This window comes from Vitis riparia, chromosome 3 (genome assembly GCF_004353265.1).
Source record: "Vitis riparia cultivar Riparia Gloire de Montpellier isolate 1030 chromosome 3, EGFV_Vit.rip_1.0, whole genome shotgun sequence".
NCBI lineage: Eukaryota > Viridiplantae > Streptophyta > Magnoliopsida > Vitales > Vitaceae > Vitis > Vitis riparia.
This window is the reverse complement of record NC_048433.1, coordinates 8,153,884-8,173,762: the sequence shown is the minus strand read 5'-3', so window position 1 is coordinate 8,173,762 and position 19,879 is coordinate 8,153,884. Positions and strand designations below refer to the sequence as shown.

At 34.4% G+C, this 19,879-nt stretch overlaps 1 protein-coding gene across 1 annotated transcript; it reads right to left on the bottom strand.

Moving 5' to 3' along the window:
* Nucleotides 1-425: 425 nt before the first annotated feature.
* On the bottom strand, nt 426-18,809 carry LOC117911329 (aspartate--tRNA ligase, chloroplastic/mitochondrial). Its single transcript, XM_034825652.1, has 15 exons — nt 18,390-18,809; nt 17,697-17,840; nt 15,702-15,811; nt 14,269-14,380; nt 14,057-14,128; nt 10,821-10,912; nt 10,502-10,622; nt 10,021-10,143; nt 8,110-8,305; nt 7,814-8,001; nt 7,645-7,716; nt 6,651-6,749; nt 6,461-6,541; nt 2,149-2,206; nt 426-808 (listed from the first exon to the last, which is right to left on the bottom strand). Exons 1-15 carry the CDS (start codon nt 18,723-18,725, stop codon nt 639-641), a joined length of 1,974 nt encoding a protein of 657 aa, XP_034681543.1. The 5' UTR covers nt 18,726-18,809; the 3' UTR covers nt 426-638.
* Nucleotides 18,810-19,879: the final 1,070 nt, after the last annotated feature.

The window sequence follows — 19,879 nt, the reverse complement described above, 5'->3', positions numbered from 1 at the left end:
AGGGGAGTCCCAACTGTTTAAGGCCTTGTACTCATGTTTTTCATGAAGATGAGACCTGCAATTTATTTTTATTTTTCTGTTGGCAGCTAGGATGGGGCTCACCCTGATCCCAATCCTGTCTCAATCATTTGAACTTATTACCATCCCCATCCAAAAAATAAGTTTAAAAATTATAATCAAATTAGAATTTACAAATAAATATAATAAAAAATAAATAAATTAAAATATCTTTTATTTAATTATATATATGAATGGGCAAAATATATATATTTACATAATCTACCCGTAATATATCCTATTCTAAAAACCATCCATATAAAGACAAGTGAAATGGGTATAGGAAAAAACTCACTTCATTACCATCCCTATTAGCATACCCCACATTGACACTGCTGAGTGAGGCAATTGAATCTCAAAAACAAGCATTAAGACAGGAATTTTAATGCAATACTGATGAGAAATAAATAGCAAAATCCATATGTAATACAAATCTTTCTCCAAATTATACACCTTGTGAACCAAAACTGTATTGGATGCAGCCCTGGAGCTGAATGATCTTCTAGTGAATGAATAATACTAATGAAATGGGCAACCAAATTAAGTTAGCAAATGGATGAGCAAATAAACAAAGTGAGTAACTATTGGGTCTGATATGAAAGATCTTTTAGTTGCTGAGGATCCACCTCTGAGGGTGTCCTAGTCAGGGCACACTGAGCAGTTGTGGTCTTTGGGAAGGCTATAACATCCCTGATGGAATTAGCACCTGCCAATAGCATCACCAACCTATCCAGTCCAAAAGCTATCCCCCCTGCACCAGGAAAAAAAAATAACAACTTAACTATAACTCCAAATATTGAGATAACAATCAGGCGCTCAGACTGCAAATGAACTAGATGGTTGTACATGACCATGATGCTTAACCAGTCAATGCATCAGATTCAGATCAATCCATAGTGTTAACAAAAAGCCAACTCACTCCTCAAAAATCCAACCCATACAGCAATCCACAAGTGCCATAACATTAAAGAACCTTCCTGAATCTGTAAAATATCAAGATACCAGGAACATGGAAAAAATCAACAAATTTTATTTCCAGATCCAATCTCCTAAGAGGCATTGGCTTTAGAACTTAAATTGGAAAACCATAGAAATTTGCCATTTGGATTCTAGATGTTCAAAAGGAAAATCTATTTTCTAGACCATCAACAACATTTGTTTGGTTATGTTTGGTTCCCGGAAAGTACTAAGGAAGGAAAAAAAATATTAAGGAAATGATTTTCTCATGTTTGGTTATCTATCGCAAATTCCCAAAAAAAAAAAAAATTAAATATATTTAAAATTAATTAGAAACTTATGCATTTTCAAATTATTTAATTTTTTTATCAAAAAGATAGTGAAATAAGTTTGAAGTAGCATATAAAAATAAAAATAATTTATTGATTTTAAATCTATTTAGTATTTTCCTTCACTTTTTCTTTCTTTATACTTTTTCTCTTTATTTTCTTTCCTTTACATTTTCCTTCAATTTTTTTGGGAACCAAACATAGCCTTTAAGTTCAACAACTCTCAGAAATAATCAAATTCATTTCTTTTCCCAGGCTATTCAGTATTTATTAAAGATTCCATTTGGATTACAAAAAGTACGAAAAGGAGTAAAAAGAAAGTAGGAGATATTCCAAATTATCTTTATTCTACTATGAAAAATATGAAAGAAAATAAAGCACAATGAAAAATATTTTGGAACTTCTATATTTTCAAATTCTTCATTTTTTAATAGAGGAAAAAATAGGAATACTTGAAAAGGCATGCCAAAAAAATTTAGAAAATTTAAACCTATTTCTACTTTTCTTCACTTTTTTCTTTCATTTCATTTTTCATTTTTCATCTCTAAAATCTTTCTTTTGTAATTCCATCTTCCATCAGAAAAAGATGTGCATATATTCTACATCACCCTATATCCATGTCTACTTTGCAATTTAATGGCTTCATTTTCTATTATTTGGGTGCCTGTTGCAGTGGACAATACACACCTCTGTACAAACATGGAACATTTATTCGTGAGAAGGAATCATACTATGCAAGGGACATGCATCTGTTAGTCCATTACACTTAAGAACAATACTCTGGCTAGGGGAATGTGTTTCTTACCATGTGGAGGAGCACCCATGTCCAGAGCCTCTAGAAGGTAGCCAAACTTTGCCTCAGCCTGGAGACAAAAGAAGAAATTGCCAAATGAGAACCTACGAAATTCTTTTTTCTTTTTTTGGCAGAGAAGAAAAAATGTACAAATTTCAAAAGCTAATAATTTTAAACCAACATAAGAGCAGCTGTTTTTGTTCATTATTATCACATGCATGTCATAGTACAGTATAGCAAGGGCAGCTGGATGTCAATAAATGCACATTCTAAAGCATGGTGACCAGAAATACTAATGCCTTCCTGATGAATTGTTTGAAACTCATTATCAAAACACAACACAATCCAGCACAGAATGCTAAATTTAGAAATTCAGAATATTTTCATTTTTTTCACCTTTGTTTTCGTTCTTTTTAGCATGGATATTAAAACAGAACTATGAAACTAACATTTCAAGGATATAATGGTTTATGATTCCTCATCTATCGGTTAATTAAGTAAATAAATAACTTGAAACTAGCTTACTGCATTCTACTACGATAATAGAACCAAACATACCAACCTAAAGATGCTGTCATTATGCAGGGGGAGGGATTGGATTTATAGACAGACGGTGATCTGCTTCAGGTCAAACTTCGCGATTCCCCTCCTCTTATTTCCGAGGAGGATGTCAGGCTTGCTCTTGAGTTGCGAACCCCAGACGCTTCTGAAGCCTTGAGTCCGGGCGCCACGAATGACGTATTGATGGAGGAGACCACTTGCTTTCCAGGTCAGAACTCCGCTTACTCCTCTTTTGGGGACTCTGGGATCTTCTCCTTCGTCTTTGCCCTCCAGTGTTAAAGCTGCGGGACACGTGTTATGTTGGGAGGATTCGGGGGTTTTTCAGTGGATGGTGATGTTCTTGAGCCAAGGCCTTTGTGTATTGTTCAGTTAGATGGCTTGGAGGTACAGAGGCCAACCCACCAAGTGAATTTTGGGGGTAAAGTCACGGTAGGTATGGTTAAGGATGCCTTATCCGACGATGCTTTTGGAAAACTGCTCTCGTTCAGTAGATTCATGGGGTTGCCGCTGGAGGGCTTCAAGAACGAAATCTTGACACTGTTACCAGGACTGGAGTGTAGAAAAGGGGCAAAGATACTCCTGGAGGAAAAAAGAGTTTTTTTCCTCAGGTCCAGGTTTGAGAGAGTTAAAGCTAGAGTGCTCCATTAATTAAGAGTCCTCTTCAGTTCAGGAAAAAGGAGCAGAAAAAATGTTGGGGAGTCTTCGAGGTGTATTGACATGAATTAGAATCCTCCCTTGACATAATGATAAGGATAAGAGGAAGGCAGTGAAGGCCCTTTTAAGATCGCAAAGGGCAGACCTAGTTTGTTTGCAGTAGACAAAAAAGCCAGCTCATGTCCGTTTTGGTAGTGAGAAGTCTGGGATCAGGAGGATTTATGGATTGGGGAAGTGTGTACTCTAGAGGGCAGGCAGGGGGTATATTAGTCTTCTGGGATAGCAGAGTGTTGAGCTTCTGGAGATGGAAATAGGGGAGTATTATATCTCATGTCAATTCAAAAATTGTGATGATAATTTCATTTGGGTGTTTTCCGGAGTTTATGGGCCAATCAGTAATTCTGGGAGAGAAGCCTTGTGGTCAGATATTGGGGATATTAGGGGATTGTGGAATGATCCTTGGTGCATTAGTAGAGACTTCAATGTGGTCAGATTGCCCAAGGAAAGGAGAAACTGTTTGAAGATGTCTCTGGCAATGAAGCGTTTTTCAGAGGTAATTGACGAGTTGCAGTTGAGGGATTTGCCTCTCACCGGGGGCTCCTTCACTTGGTGTGGTCGCTTCTTAGTCTCAGAAGACTGGGAGAGTGACTTTTGCGGCCTATTTCAATGTCTGTTGCCCAAACCCACTTCTGATCATGCTCCTATTTTGCTGGATGGAGGAGGGATCACAGGCAGAAAAACTCCCTTGCACTTTGAAAATATGTGGCTGAAAGTGGAGGGGTTTACAGACTTGTCAGGAATTGGTGGATGGGCTATAATTTCAGGGGATCCTGCAGTCATATTCTTGCTAGTAAATTAAAGGCTCTCAGTCAGATTGGTTTTTGGAAGGCCAAAGAAAAAGACTGGTCTCTATTCAGAGGAATCTGAGGCTAGAAGATGCGCAATGGAGGACTTCAGCAAGTGGGCAGGCATGGAAGAGATCTCTTGGAGGCAAGAGAATTATGGTTGAAAGAAGACGATAAAAACTCAAAGTTCTTTCATAAGATGGCTAATGCCGGAGAAGAAGGAATTTTTTGTCTTCTGGTATGGTGGATGGTAGGAAGTTGACTGAGGAGGCTGAGATAAAGGAGGGGGTGGTTAACGCGTTTCAGAATATGTTGTCAGAGACTGGGACAGGAGACTGAGAATTATTGGGTTGCCTTTCTCCTCTTTGGACAGTGATGAGGCGGCACTCCTTGAGGTTGCTTTTTCTGAGGAAGAGATCCCGACTGCACTCTCTGAGTGGGGATAAAGCCCCTGGACCGGATGGGTTCATTTTGGTTTTTTTTGGCAATTTTTTTGGGATATAGTCAAACATGAAGTAATGGGCTTTTTCGTTGAATTTCATGAATTAGGCCACTTTGAGAGAAGTTTAAACTTCACCTTTATTGTTCTCATATCTAAGAAAGGGGGAAGAGATGATTTGAAGGATTTTGGCCCTATAAGCTTGGTGGGGAGCCTTTACAAGCTTTTAGCTAAAGTTTTGGCACATAGATTGAAAAGAGGGGTGGGGAAAGTGATTTCAAATTCCCAACATGCCTTTGTTGAAGGTAGGCAAATGTTGAATGCAGTTCTTATAGAAAATGAAGCCTTTGACTCAAGACTAAAAAGCGGAAAAGGTGGAATTATTTGCAAGATGAACATTGAAAAGGTTTATGATAATGTGAATTGGGGTTCTTAATAGCAATCATGGAAAAAATGGGGTTTGGGGTTAAGTGGGTACATTGGATGAGGTGGCTATATTTCTTCAACTCATTTCTCGATTTTGTTTAATGGATCCCCAATAGGCTTTTTTCAAAGTTCTAGAGGCCTATGACAGGGAGATCCTCTTTCTCCTTTCCTTTTCATTTCAGCAATGGAGGTGTTTTCCTATATATTGAAGAGGGCTTTACAAGGAGGTGTTCTAAAGGGTTTCTTGGCTAGTGGGAGAGGAGGCGAGGGTGTGACAGTGTCTTGTCTTTTATTTGCTGACGATATCTTAGTTTTTTGTGATGCAAGCAAGGAGCATGTGAAGGTCTTGAGTTCGGTGTTCATGTGGTTTGAAGTGGTATCAGGGTTAAAAATCAACCTAGATAAAAACGAGTTGATTCCAATGGTGGTAGTTCCTAATTTTAGCTCGTGGCCTTTATTTGATTTCATTTATTGGTTGGGATGTAAGTAAGGGGGTGATTTTTTTCTTTTCCTTATCTTTTTGGCCTTATCACCTTGTATACATCATGTATACTTTCAGGTCTACTTCTTTAGGCTTTCTTAATTCAATTGCTTTTACTTATCAAAAAAAAAAAGGAACCAAACATACCAACCCATGCAATCCTGCTTCCTTTCAAAATTAAACACCAGATTTTGGGATTACGTTTTGTGTCAATCGCAGTCCAGAATTTTTGTTTCAAATGAAGCATAATTAAAACCCTGATTTTCAGGAATGATGTAGCCCCAACAACCCCACATAATCTTTATTCTTAGTTCATCAAACCCCCAAATCAAGGGAAAATAGTGCCATGACCATCCATTGAAAAGTTTTCAACTAAACTAGATCACCAAATAAAGATTTAAGCTATACACTAAATCAGTTGGTGTTTCTGTTGAGAGTCTAGCTAATTAATAAATAAAAGAGGATATTTGTATTTTCCCATTACCTTTTGGCATACATATTATAATAACGGAGTGGGCTGTAGAGAAAGTCTAGAAATTCTCAATCCTTTTCTTTTCCATTTTCTCCTTTCCATTTTTCTACTAAACAACCCATAACTAGATCAAATCCCAGATTGGGGGTGAAAATTTTATTATTGCAATTCCATTTAAAAATGACAATCAAACAAATCAACCTCCTATTTTCAATTTATTCAAATATGAGATTATTCTATTTCTTTTCTTTTTATTTAAAATAAAAAACTTTTCCATAAGCTTGAGGCCTTTTTAGGAGGTTTTGACTGTAACAAATGGTTGCTTAATGCATAGTGGTGTAGCAAGAAATATCACTGGCCCATAACATGCAAAAAGAAGCCAAAATAATTTTCAAAATGTAAGCAGACCAAACTAAACATTAAAAATAGGGGTCTGGCCCCCTCACCTGTTCTGGTGAGATTCCAACAATTTCCAAAACCTTTTCTTGGACTTCGCGCTTAAAAATTCTCAAACTTCCTCCACCAATCTAACAACACCATAGAAGCAGGTGATGCAACACATTGGTTACTAACTTGCAGGTGATTATCAGAAAAAAAATTTGGAAAAAGAGCACCAAAAGGAAAGGATATAAATACCTCAACACCATTGTAAACCATGTCATAAGCTAAGGCACGGGCTGAGGAAAGATCTTCCATATCTTCAGGATTTGGGGCAGTGAAAGGGTGATGCAAGGCCTGGAAAAGAAAATTTACTCTCCAAACGCATGCATAAATAAGAAAAATGTACTAAAGAAAAGGACTTATGATAAGTTACACTAAATTTTAACTTGTTAGCACTCAAATTCAAACTTAAAAAAAAGACCTCTCTATCCCTCCCCCAACATCCTGTCAGAAAAGTTCCTATCTAATTAATAGCAGAAAAAAGAGCCAGGTAAAATGCCATACACAGTTCTTTTTCCATATAAAAACAATTTAACAATAGCAAGTATAATTTAATACCATTGGTCAAAATATCAAAGGCAGAAGCACAATACTTAAATTCTTTAACATAGCAACAGATCCCATCATAAGGTAACATAAAAGCTTAACTAGGTAAAGTGACAACATGGTCATTTCCCTGATAAGGGTACAGAAGATTCATAGCATAATAGAACAATTTTTTGGTGAAAAAAGAAAATGGAATCACATAGATTAACTTTACAACATCTAGATAGCATAACATTCTCACATATTCATTTATAATCCCGCAGTTTCCAAGGTAAAACACCGGTTCAAATATACTCTCAATCAATATCATTAACAAACATATATTTGCAAAAGAATGAATTGTAGATTTCTCATGCATAGAGATGCATAACACTGATCTCACTAGATTGCAAGAGATATAATAGACATGTGACAAACCTCAGCACTTCCGCACAAAGACAAAATTTCCTAACAATTTACAATGGCAAGATCTACCCTAATGACAATCAATTGAGCAGTTTAACATAGCAGTGATGTATTTAGTTAATTCCTTAAATAAGGCAGAGGTTGTCCATAGTGACAAGTAAGTTTCTTTCATAGGCGGTAACAATTTTTTTTTCTTTTACTAAAATTGCATGAGACATGATATGGACATGAGACACACCTCAAGCCTCTGCTCTGCACTGTTCCACTCAAACATTGGAAAATCGGTCACCCACAGAATTGAATGCCTGGACTATATATCAGAGAGGGAAAAGCAAGTAATGTCAGACACAGGGCAAAAAACTGTGTCGTATACACATTTCAAAGTAGAAGGTGGGATACAAACTTACATGATCAACCAAACCCAGTTCGTGGGCTATAAATACCCTAAATCTGTCTAGAGTTTTATTAACTGAAGCATGGTCACCCACTGCAAATAATATGAGATCACCTGATCCTGCAGAGCATTGTTTTAGTAACCGCTTTTTATTTGTTGGATCCAAACTTGATACCAGTGCAGAAATTCCTTCAACTTCCCCTAAAATAAAGCAACACTAAAACCATCAATGGTGAACCACAACATCTACTCAAATAACACCACAGAAATAAATAAAATAACTAAAATGCCATCATTGTCACTTTTTACCATCATCCAAGACCTTCAGGAAGGGCAAACCCTTCGCTCCAGATTTGATTGCTTCACTGTAAATATCACCCTTTTTAAGAGCCGTGTTTGAATAATGTTTTGCACCTGAAGGCACACATAAGACTTTGATAATTCCCCCACTTGCCAAAGTATCTGCAAACACCTTGAACGTAGTCTCTGAGAAAACATCAGACACCTGCAGTTCCAATTAATAAAATTAAACATAATTTAAATCATGAATTTGATAATCCAACTATCAACTAATTTTTTATGGTGAATGACAAAAATTCTCTCAATTTGGTAATTAATATGCAACAGTATAGCCATTTGAACTACTGGAAAGACCCAAAAACAGATACTGGAACAAACTTAGAAAGCGAAAATGCTACCTTCATGTTCCCCTAGCTACTTTGAAAATATTATTGATAGTCAAATAACTTTAAATCTAAATTAAATGAGGAAGACAATTATGACTACTAGATAGTTGTTGATCCATAACAGGGGAATAACAGGTGATAAAATTATATAGAAACCTTCACGTTCAAGGTTCAAAATACTGGCCAAGTCTGGTACGACTCAGCCAAGTCATACCCGCCTCAGCTAGGTCCGAGATGATTTCGATACCCAAGTTACAATTTCAACATTGAATATTGACACGGTACTAACTCGCCTTCAATCGTCTAACTCAACCGATTTTTTGAAAAAAAAAAAAACTCATTTGACTAGACAAAGTTTCAAATTCGACCCCAACACCCCAAGTTACATCACAAATCCCTCTCTTCTTCTTTTTCATCCACAAAATCACCTTTCTTTGTTGCCTGCTACTACTATTGTAGCAACTTAAAGTTGAATGACAATCCAACACCAATGTTCCCTCTTCCTCCAATCATTGTCTTCAAATCCTTTTTGCTATTGGCAACATCTTGAATGGTTATGTAGATTGTTTGCTGGTGACGACATCTCAGTGGTGCCTTGGTTTTTCTTGCATCGATATCTTTGGTTGTACTTCATGGACCTTGAAAGCTTTAAAACAAGATTCACCCTTAGCTGAAGAAGAAGACTTAGATTTGGGAAAAGAATGGGAATTGGATATTTTTTTTACACACCAATAATATATATGATATTATATCATAGTATTATCTGGCATTGTCCATTACTGATTAGATGTATGGGCTGAAGATAGGATTTCAAAAATATTTACGGAAGATAAATGGGGATATTTATATGGCTATGGGCATAAACGTAAGAACATGGATATTTATATGGTTATAAATATAAACGGTTAATAAATTAATTGATTTATAATTGAGTTTATTATACTTACAAATTGAGAAAAATAATTAAAAAAATGATAAAATTCATATAAGAAGATATCATTCAATATATTTTAATAATTAATTAATAAAAATATAACTGTTTATCATATTGATTTTTTATTTTTATTTTTTGAATTTTTGAATTTTTGAGCTATTATATTAAATTAGCATATTTTGAGTATCATCTGATATTGATCCGAGTTACCAAGATCAATGTTCCTCGGTGCCTTCCGAATCAATGACCAATACCATAATTTTGAACCATGTTCACATTATCTAGGACCACAACAAAAAAAAGACTAATGATATTCACTACCAATCAGAAAACAAAAGGAGAAAGAAATAAACATAGGATAAATCGAATATCAGTAACACATGATAAAGTAATAGATAACTAAATGAGTACAAAGTATAACTAAAATAAGTACATAGTCTATGTTCCGCCAAGAGAAGTTTTTAGGATTATGAATGAAGATGAGAGAAGCCATGCATTCTCTCACAGTCCTATTTTCTTCTTTTACCCAAAAAAAAATGGTCAACTCTAAATTTTTTTTTTATCAAAAGTGTAAATAGATAAATTAACAGAAATAAATACCTCTCTCAACTCAAGATCGAAACGAAGATCTGGCCTATCAGAACCATATCGACTCATTGCTTCAGCATATGTGAGCCTAGGGAAAGGGTTGGGTAGTTGGATGCCTTTAATCTCTAGAAAAACCTGCAATTTTTGTCATCATGCTTTGTAATGTGCAGATAATAAGTGGCTGTTGCTCAAACCAGAATTCTGAACATTCAAAGTAAAATTAAGAAACATGCAATATTGAATACATGGATAGTGAGATACAAAAAAATGCTTTCTGGCTATACAAGCACTAAACTAGACCACCGAAACAGACACACACATAAAAACCTACTTCAAGTCAGGGCTCAAGTGTATATTCAGATGCTAATGAGCTAAACTGGAATGACACAAACTTGTCTCAGCCCAAATCAAGCATGAGATGAATCACAATGACATGTCTTCTTCTTTAATCCACAGAATGGTCTTCTGATGGCCCTGCACCAGAAATACTAACCTGTCTTATCAAATCTTCATTGAGCCTCAGCATAACCTCCAAAGGAGTGAAAGCCAATTCCATATCCAACTGTGTGAACTCAGGCTGTCTATCTGCTCTAAGATCTTCATCTCGAAAACATCTGTAAACAAAGAAAAGCAAACTTTAATTTTGTTTTTGTTTTTATAGGTGTCTTGACTCATTAATCATTATAAACGAAAATAACCTATACTGTAGAGCTATATCTTCACTGGAAGCAGAAAACTCATAGCACAGTAGAAATAAGCAATAACATACAAGGACTGAATCCAGCAAAAACAGCTTGTAATAAAAAAACTACCTTGCTATTTGATAATATTTATCAAAGCCGGAGACCATTAGCATTTGCTTAAACAGTTGTGGACTTTGGGGCAAAGCATAGAATGTCCCTGGCTTCAAAATACACATTAGAGTGAATCAGACCTGCAAGCCAGGAAAAAGTTTTCAAAATAATAGATGATTTATCTCCTAATAAAACATTCTCCTTCACAAAAACCCAGGAATGCAAACATTTTGTTACAAGACTAAGAGACTTAACATGAAAATATTGAGCATCCATCTATGGCTATAACACCTCCTCAGTAAGGAAGATCCATACCCTTCTAAGCATGCATTTCTTTATCCAACCACTACATCATCTTTTTCCTTTTCTTTTTCTTGTTTTTTTTTCTTTTTTGGGTTAAATAATGGGGAATCCAGCCTAATAGTGAGGCATTTATTCTAACCGTCAACAAAGCAAACCCCAAGTGTCATGGGCCCACTCTTCTACACTATACCACCATATCATCATATGTAGTAAATAAAAAAGAAACAAAAATGAAAAAAAACAAGATTCCAAAAGAATGTCCAAACTAAATCACATGCATCTAGGTACATATATTGCCAAAACTATATAAATTAACAAAGTATAAGTATATTTACAGTTTACGCATGCATATACATAGTTGTTTAAAACTTATGATAAACAATATGATACAATCATATGACACAATTTCTTTAATGAAAATCGATTCGTACAGCCAAGTATCTTGTCTTAAGCATATCTTATGACACATCTACAATACATGATACATGATACAACAATACATGCATTTTAAGTATCTTTCATAGTTTATGAGAAAAATCAAATTTGAAATTCTTTTTCCTTAAAAGATTAGAAGAATTATTGCATAAATTGTTCAAAACACTTTAAAATTAAAAATTGATCATAAAAGGGAGAGAAAAGTAAAATAGTCTTACATGACAAGCTATATTCTTGTTACCGAACTATACATAAAATGTTCCATGTAAATTTATTCAAACAATGAATATTGGGAATCATCATTTATATGATTTCAATGTTGACATTGGAAATGATGATGAGTGATAAATAAAAACTTTTATTTAATATATCAGTTTTTTTCCTCTTTCTTCTAATGAGAAACGAACAAATTCATTGAGATGAATTTAGAAGTACAAATGAAGGATTGACAATCCTTCCAAAGTATACAAAATCTTATCAAAAGAAGAGATGGATAAAACTTCTCTAAGCATAGAGAGACATCACAAGCACCACATGAAACTGTACAAAGAAAAGCAACTAGACACTTCTATAGGGGTAAAAGATCCCCCATAAAATGAACCTGATGCATTGTTCCTCTCTTTACCAAAAGATCAGTGACATTATTAAATAAACAAGAAGACAAAGAAAGAACAATCCAAGGTACATGCGACATCTAGAATTTAATAGAGCCACTCATTGTATGGTCAAGACCGTCTCTCAAATTTAGCCACCCAAGATATCAAAATAGTAGAGTCCTCTTCCACATATAGGTTAGAAAGGCTAAGAGCCCTACCATGTAGCAAGCCCTCTAAAAGGGCTAAAATCTGTCTCAATGACTAAACCCTCTCCTACAATTTTTGAAAAACCTCTAACCACAAAACCACTATGGTCTCTAATCACCCCTCCAATCTCCAATGGACCAAAATTACCCAAAGCACAATAATTGAAATTTAACTTCCCACTAATGGTGAAACCTAAATAGGGAGTAACTTCCATTTTAACCTTTTCAATTACATACCATACTCCAATTAAATTGTATAGCTCTAAGAAAAGTGCCCTCAAAAGCTATAGTATTAGAGGACCAAAAAGAGGAATATAATAAATTAGATCCCATCTAATCTCTTAAATTCTCCACTTGTCCTCAAAAATTCTTACATTGCTTGCCACCAAACCATCAAGATCAATATGAGACGAGCAATATGCCAAGTACTCTACCTTTGAGAGTACTCTCAAACTCCCTAAAAGAGAGGTCATCATGTCACTTATACTTCTAAGAGGAACCCAACCTAACCTGACTAATCTAAATAACTTGTGCCACAACCCACAGTCTCAGACAATTTAGAAAAAGAGATAATCGATTGATTCTTTACTCCTCAGACATATTGTGCAATGGTTAGGACTAAAGGCTTTATAAGTTTTTTTTTCCATTTTTTTTTTTTTTTTTTTTTTGAGAAAGGAATAATGATAAACACGAATCAGAACTTTGGAGATAACACATAAAGATGCACATATCAATAATGTAAGTATCAATGCCTAGTTAAAATTTGGAACTAAAAATCATATCTAAAGATTCAAAAAGTTTATTTTGATACACCTTGTGATGAACCTATGCATTAAACTTATATTTTATTAAATTAAATTTTTCAAAACTCTAGTAATCAATGTTTTCATATCATATGACATAATTCAACTCTTTAAATCCTACTATTTTTCATGAATTTTGTTACATATTACTTTATACTTCATGCCTCCCACGTATTTATGTATCTCACATGTGTATGCATATTTCTCTATTTATTTTTGCATTATGTAAAAGAACTTATGATACATATTACAATACGATATATAATATGGAAAAACAGAAAAACGAGACATGATATGTTTTATGAATTAACTAAGTGCTTATGCACAAAATATACATGTGTGAACCCATATATATGTACAAAATATTCATGTGAACCCATGCATATGATTGTATACTAGCAATATTGCTAACAGGGGAATCCAAACCAAATCATTATGTCCTCTACAAACTTTCCAGGAAGCAGGGAGTAAAACTCATGGTTCAAGGTACAATTATAGTTGTCAGTATAGCATAAGTCAGCCCCTTTTTTATGCCCACCCAATCATTTAGAACATAAATAAAAAATTTGAGATGGTTAATGCAGGAGAACATGCGATTCCACAAGTGCTAGATAAGCACATAGCCTAATGGAATTCACATTGTGCCCAATTAGGGTGATTACAGTTTCCACCTCCACAAGGCCCTTTTTATGCAATGACGTGGAGATAAACCACTTAGGCAGCTACCAGATAAGTGCAGTCACAAGTATCGGCGACTTATATTTGTGCATTTTGTTGAGTCTCATTTTTCAACTTGCAAGAAAACATAATTCAAAAAGGAAAAGAAATACTAAATCCCTGATCACATGCAACTGGAAATGGATTAAGAGCAAAATCTCAAATTTAAAGGCAGATGGATACAAGTCAAGTACCTGAACTCTTGAGGGCACCAAATAATCCCGAGCACCCTCTGGAGTAGATCTAGAGAGTATTGGAGTCTCAATCTACTCTACAAAAGTCACGATCAAAATATAGTATGAAAATTAAACATAAATCCAAACAAATAATATTTTAAGTGAATCCTATAAAATATAATATTTGAAGTAAGAAGTTCAACTGTAATTAAAACTGCAAAGGATAATACCTCCACAAAACCATGTATATCTTCTAGGTATCTTCGAATGAGTTTCACCACTCTATGTCTTAGCATAATGTTGGAATTCATTTGCTGCCGGCGTAGGTCAAGGCATCGGTATCTAGAAACATATATATGAATCATCTCAATTAATAAAGCTACAAGAACTCATATTAATTGGAGAGCAGGAGAAAAAAACGCAAAAATCACAAAATCAGAAAAGAATTTTGAAATCCTTTGTGAACCACCAGGTTCATATAGAAAACAATAAGCTTTTTTTTTTTACATGAAACACTAAATCACAACTGTGCAAGCACTGGTGAGGACAACCAAAATGATGTTCAAAAAACTCTGCAGCATTTCAGGATTTGGAAACACTAGCTTGAGTCATCATTGCTGAGACAAACCCAACTTCTTAGCATTCATCATGCAGCAACACATACCAGTTATTGATTGATAGATAGAAGAATCATGGCATGCACTTTCATGAACTATCTAAAGTATTGTGCATATCCAGTGGAAATCACACTCACTTGGTAATATAATAGGTAAGCTTGAAGGAGAAAATACACCACTTTGAGCTTTGTTGATTTATTACATGTCGACTTTGGTGAACTTGAAGGAGACAGAGACATCAGTTAGAGATTTTTCTTTTTTATCACACAACAGTTTTTTTGGAAACGACCAAAGTTACAGCATTTATTTCACTAAAGATTGGATCTCTCTACTAGTGTTCTGGTCATGGCTTCTAAGGGTATTCACATTTTTGCTCCAACGGACACCTTTAGTTCCATAGACTGCAGTATGCTTGATGGAGGAGCTTTAGGACACCCTTGGGGAAATCCACCAAGGGACTTTGATAATCAAAGGAAAAATTTACACCAGTTAAGCGAATCCATAAAAAACAATTCCCTCAAACAACAAGCTTCCTGTCAATTATCAAAGCCCTCCTTGGCAATTTCGTTGCCTATACCACAGTTTCAGCATATGCTAAAATCAAAAAATGGACATTAAGAATTCAAAAAATAGCAGGAACATGACTAATACACAGTAACCCTGAAGGCTGAAGCAAACTCCAGGGTCTTGATAACCGTTACCATCTTTAAAGAAGCTGTATGCATAATTGTAAAAAGGAAAAGCTGCTACAAAGATCTCCTGTATAAGGGTTTCTTGTCATTAAGACGTTAACACGTCTGATCAAAAGTGTTTCAAAGAATAAGGTACTAGCATATTTAAAGCAGTAACATTGAGAATGGGGGCTAGAAAACTAGGATCGGTGATAAGAAGAATCACATGAATCTTGAAATATAAGAATAAGTGTTATTTCGGGCCTGACTAACAAGAAAACTAGAAGGCATAAGAATAGCAGAGTATCAAATATAAATTATGTCACAGTAACTTAGATGAGAGTGATTTAATGAGAGTGATCTTAAGCAAGCTACCTCAAACGGATCTCCTCCTTAACAGTATCTTTCGCATCATCTGCAGTGGTAACCAAGAAGGGCAACTTAGATGTCACAGCATTCAACACTTGGACATGCTCCACAGCAACCTGGCATGCATAAAAAAGAAGCATAAAAGACTAGCTATATGATTGCAACCGTAACAAAGCACATGCCAAACTTGAGGGGGGGAAACACTATGGACCAAAACTTAATATATAACAATAGAACACAGACAAATCCCCATTGTAAAGCTTAATATACATCTTTCAAGCACAATGAATTAATTTAGCCATAAAACTAGAACTATTAAGTATCCATATTCAATTAAGGAAACTAAATCAAATATACATCTTTGAAATGTAATGAACTTCAATTAATTTTCTCATAGAAATAGAATGACTAGAGCCCCTTCAACTGTCAATTTATTAATTTTTTTATTGTTAACCAGAAGAATACATTCCCTCCAACCAGGGATTTCTAACACTGGAACCAGGATCTTATTCTTCTCCATTCAGTCTGTGCCAAGCCAGGTTGACCTTTTGTTGTCCCTAATGTTGCAAATAATGCCTTTATCTAAACTTGAACTTAGTCTTTATATATAAGTTATTTTTTTAATGACAATTAATAATTATTATTTTTGTTTTAGAAATTAATTCCAACACTACTGCACTAGATTAGCCAAAAGAATATTAGCAATTTTTCACCTCTAAATTCATTGTCTCTAAGCTATGATTGTCAATTGTCAATGAATAGCATCCATATTGTCAGAATTAGGGAAAAGCCACATATCTCTCTAATGAGATTCCATGTTCCAGTAGCAAACTTAAAATTTGGAAAAATTAAAAAATAATAATAATAATAATCAGTATTCTCTGGGTCCTCCCCACAGTTAGCGCAACTAGGACCCATTTGTTTTTTTATATATCAACAAACCCTTGGTAGGTAACCCATTCTTAAACAAGATGCCAGAAGAAATACTCGCAGTCGGTGTTCTATGTTCTTGAGAAATGTCAAATTAGAAACTCACCTAATCCTCAATTTTCGTGTTATCAGTAAGCTGTGGACGTCTGTCTTTGCATGGAGCGCATGGTTCATGATAGTTCAATTAAAATTTACTCCAAGTTCACACAGCTGTTATGTAGGAAGAGATACAAGAATGGGTGGAAGAAAGCCCCTCCATTTTTAACATGCTCTGTGTTTGAAAGGAGAGGAATAGGCCCATCTTTAAGGAAGAGGAGAATTCTGTCTTGAAAATGAAGAAGCTGTTCCTTCAAATCTCTTTTCTATGGGTGATGGAGACCTGGAATGTATCATTATTCATTATTTGATTGATTCAGATTATGGTTAATTATCTTTTTCTTATCTTCTCTATTTGTTCCGTTTCCTTTTAGATCTGACTGTAGATCTGGTACTTACTACCTAGGACTGAAAACTCTTGCTGACCGAATTATTGAATCAAATAACACTGTAATAAAAGTCAATGCATTAGCTTTTTTTTTTCCCTTTCAACAACCAAAATCCACTGAATACATCAATGGAATACTTATAAACCCTTTTCTTTTTCTTCTTTCTTTCTGACAGGCATTGATGAAGTACGAATCTGTAAGGTTCAGACTAGCCTGAGTTTGATCTTAAGTGGGTGGGGGGGCAAGCATGTGTTGAAAAGTTCTGGCTCCTCTCCATCACTTCCAATTTCAGGTGCAATCACTAATCATGTGCTCAGGCAAGACCAACAAACCAATCCTGAAATGCTTGATGAACGATTACACTGGAAAGATACTGAATTTTTTGAACTGGACATTTGCCACATACAGCATTTAAATAAGACAACAAAACTATTGAAAAAGGGTGGTACTAAAGAAAGAGAGGAAAACAAAAATTGGCATCTCACTTAAATAGCATCAGTGTCAGATGTACAATCAAGACAGAAAAGAAAAAAGAAATTGCAATCTTCAACAAAAATAAATAATAACATATTAAAATGAAATATACCTCGATTAAGCCAGTTCTCATTTTCTTATTGATTGACTCACTTGGCCGAGATCGAACAATGCCTTCTACAGCAATCACATACTCAAGTCTCAACTCATTCACGGTAGAATGTGCTTTGGGGAACTCATTGGGAAGGGTTGTAACCTATGAATTAACAATGCAAAACATCATATAACAATAAATAAAAATAAAAAACGGACATAAAATCAACAAAAGCAGCATTTGGTTGAATAAAATTATATTTGACTTGAAGTTCTGGTACTGAATAAAATTACATTTTGACAATAATTTTTGAATTGGAATAATTCATATAGAAAACCTACAAAAACAATGTCCTCTTGGGTGTTCTTACAAATTCTCATCCAATTTCCAGGAATATCACACAAATCCTCACGCACCAGTCCCACTATATAACATTAACATCACTTAACAACTATGAAAATAATCTGGCTTTTAAAACAAATAACATTAAACCAAAATTCCCATTCCACTCTTACCAATACGGGCCGACTCAATTTCATATAGTTTTTAGGCCAAACTAGGAAAAAGACCATTTTAATGTATTCTAATATAAAATTACATGTGTTGAACTGCCCCATTACGAAGATTATGATTACAGTACTTCAATTTCATGCCCAAATAGTTGAATTTCGGGAAAGAAAAAGCATTACGCAGATAAGCGATGACAGATACCTGAACGATACCGGTATGGTCGCGTAGATTGAGGAAAGTGAGACCTCCATGGACACGGTGAAGCGCAACCCACCCACAGAGGCGGACCCGTTTGCCCACATCGTCAACAGATAATTCGCCGCATAATCCGGTTCGGTTGACCCATTGAAGAGTGTCCTTGAGGATTATGGAGGGTTTGGGATCGGAAATTTGGGTTTCTGTGGAAAAAGAAGCAGAAGCATAGGAAATGGTTCTGTTCGGGAGTAGTTTTGGATTGAGTTTGAAAATGGTGCGGCAGAGAGGGAAGGGTTTGGAGCGAAGAGCTATGAGAGGAAAGGCTCTGAGAAACAAGGACATGGCTAGAGAGACGGTGGAGAGAGAGATGACAGTGGGGACTTTACGCTACCAGTGGCGTTGAGGATGGAAGGGTTTAAGGATTGAGTAGGGGTCTGTTTGGCTGGAGGTGGGGTGTAGGAATATGCTTGTTTTGATTAGCTTCTCAAAACCTCTTTTCTTAGGCTTGAACCACTGTAACCTATTTTTTATTTTTTTATATAAAAAATAAAAATCCCTCAAATAACCCTCCAATGGAAAAAATTCTCAAATTAGGTTTCTCCGTCACGTGGTAATCCACGTGGGTTGAGATTTCCCCTTTTTCTTGGGGATAAAAATTAAAATCTAATTAATAACAGTAATTTTAAATACAAGTTTAAAACTATAATCATATTTTAAGTTTAATTTTAAAATTATAATTAACAACTACGATTTTAGTCTTAATAAATAGAAAACACTAAAAAAGTTGCTCGACATATATCGGGTCTGCTTTTTTTTATAGTATTTTCTTTCGCATGGTATATAAGTTATTTATATTTTGATCATTAACAAATTAATATATATTTAAATGAAAATATTATAATTTTGAACTTAAATTAAACTTGTTTACATAGGATATTGTACATCACAATAGATGCAAAATAAATAATTAATATAAGAAATTTATGATGCTAAATTTTTTAACAGAAATAAATTAAAATATTTTAAAATAAAAGGCAAACCCTTATATAAAATTTACCAAGTTTGGAAATCACACCTAAAAAACTATATGATAAATATGACTATATATTATAATATATATGAATCAAAATATTTAATCTCGCATATCAAAATTTTAAAATATATATATATAATCACATATTTTTAGTAAAGACTTATATATATGAAAAAACGATGAAGGATAATTTTTTAAAAAAATTATGGTTCATTTTATTTTTCTTTTTTAAAAACTTGTTTTAAAAAATTATTTTTAAGTTAAAAAAAAAAAATTGTTCTTTTCTAAAATAAGGGTGTCTGATTGTTTTTAAAAAGGTTTTAAAAATATTAAAAAAAACTCCTTTGGATAAATAGATTTTAATTGTTTTAAAAAATGATTTTTATAAAAAAAATTAATTTTATATTATAATAATTCAATTTAATTCAAGCCTTATTAGAAATAAAATAATTTTATAATATTA

What these genes read in the sequence shown, in the direction of transcription:
- LOC117911329 (XM_034825652.1), bottom strand. Translation starts at nt 18,725, where the DNA reads ATGTCCTTGTTTCTCAGAGCCTTTCCTCTCATAGCTCTTCGCTCCAAA. An exon ending in ATGAAGATTTGATAAGACAG is followed by an intron (nt 10,144 to 10,501) that starts GTTAGTATTTCT and finishes CAAAAATTGCAG; the next exon opens with GTTTTTCTAGAGATTAAAGG. An exon ending in TGGTTTACAATGGTGTTGAG is followed by an intron (nt 6,542 to 6,650) that starts GTATTTATATCC and finishes TGGTGTTGTTAG; the next exon opens with ATTGGTGGAGGAAGTTTGAG.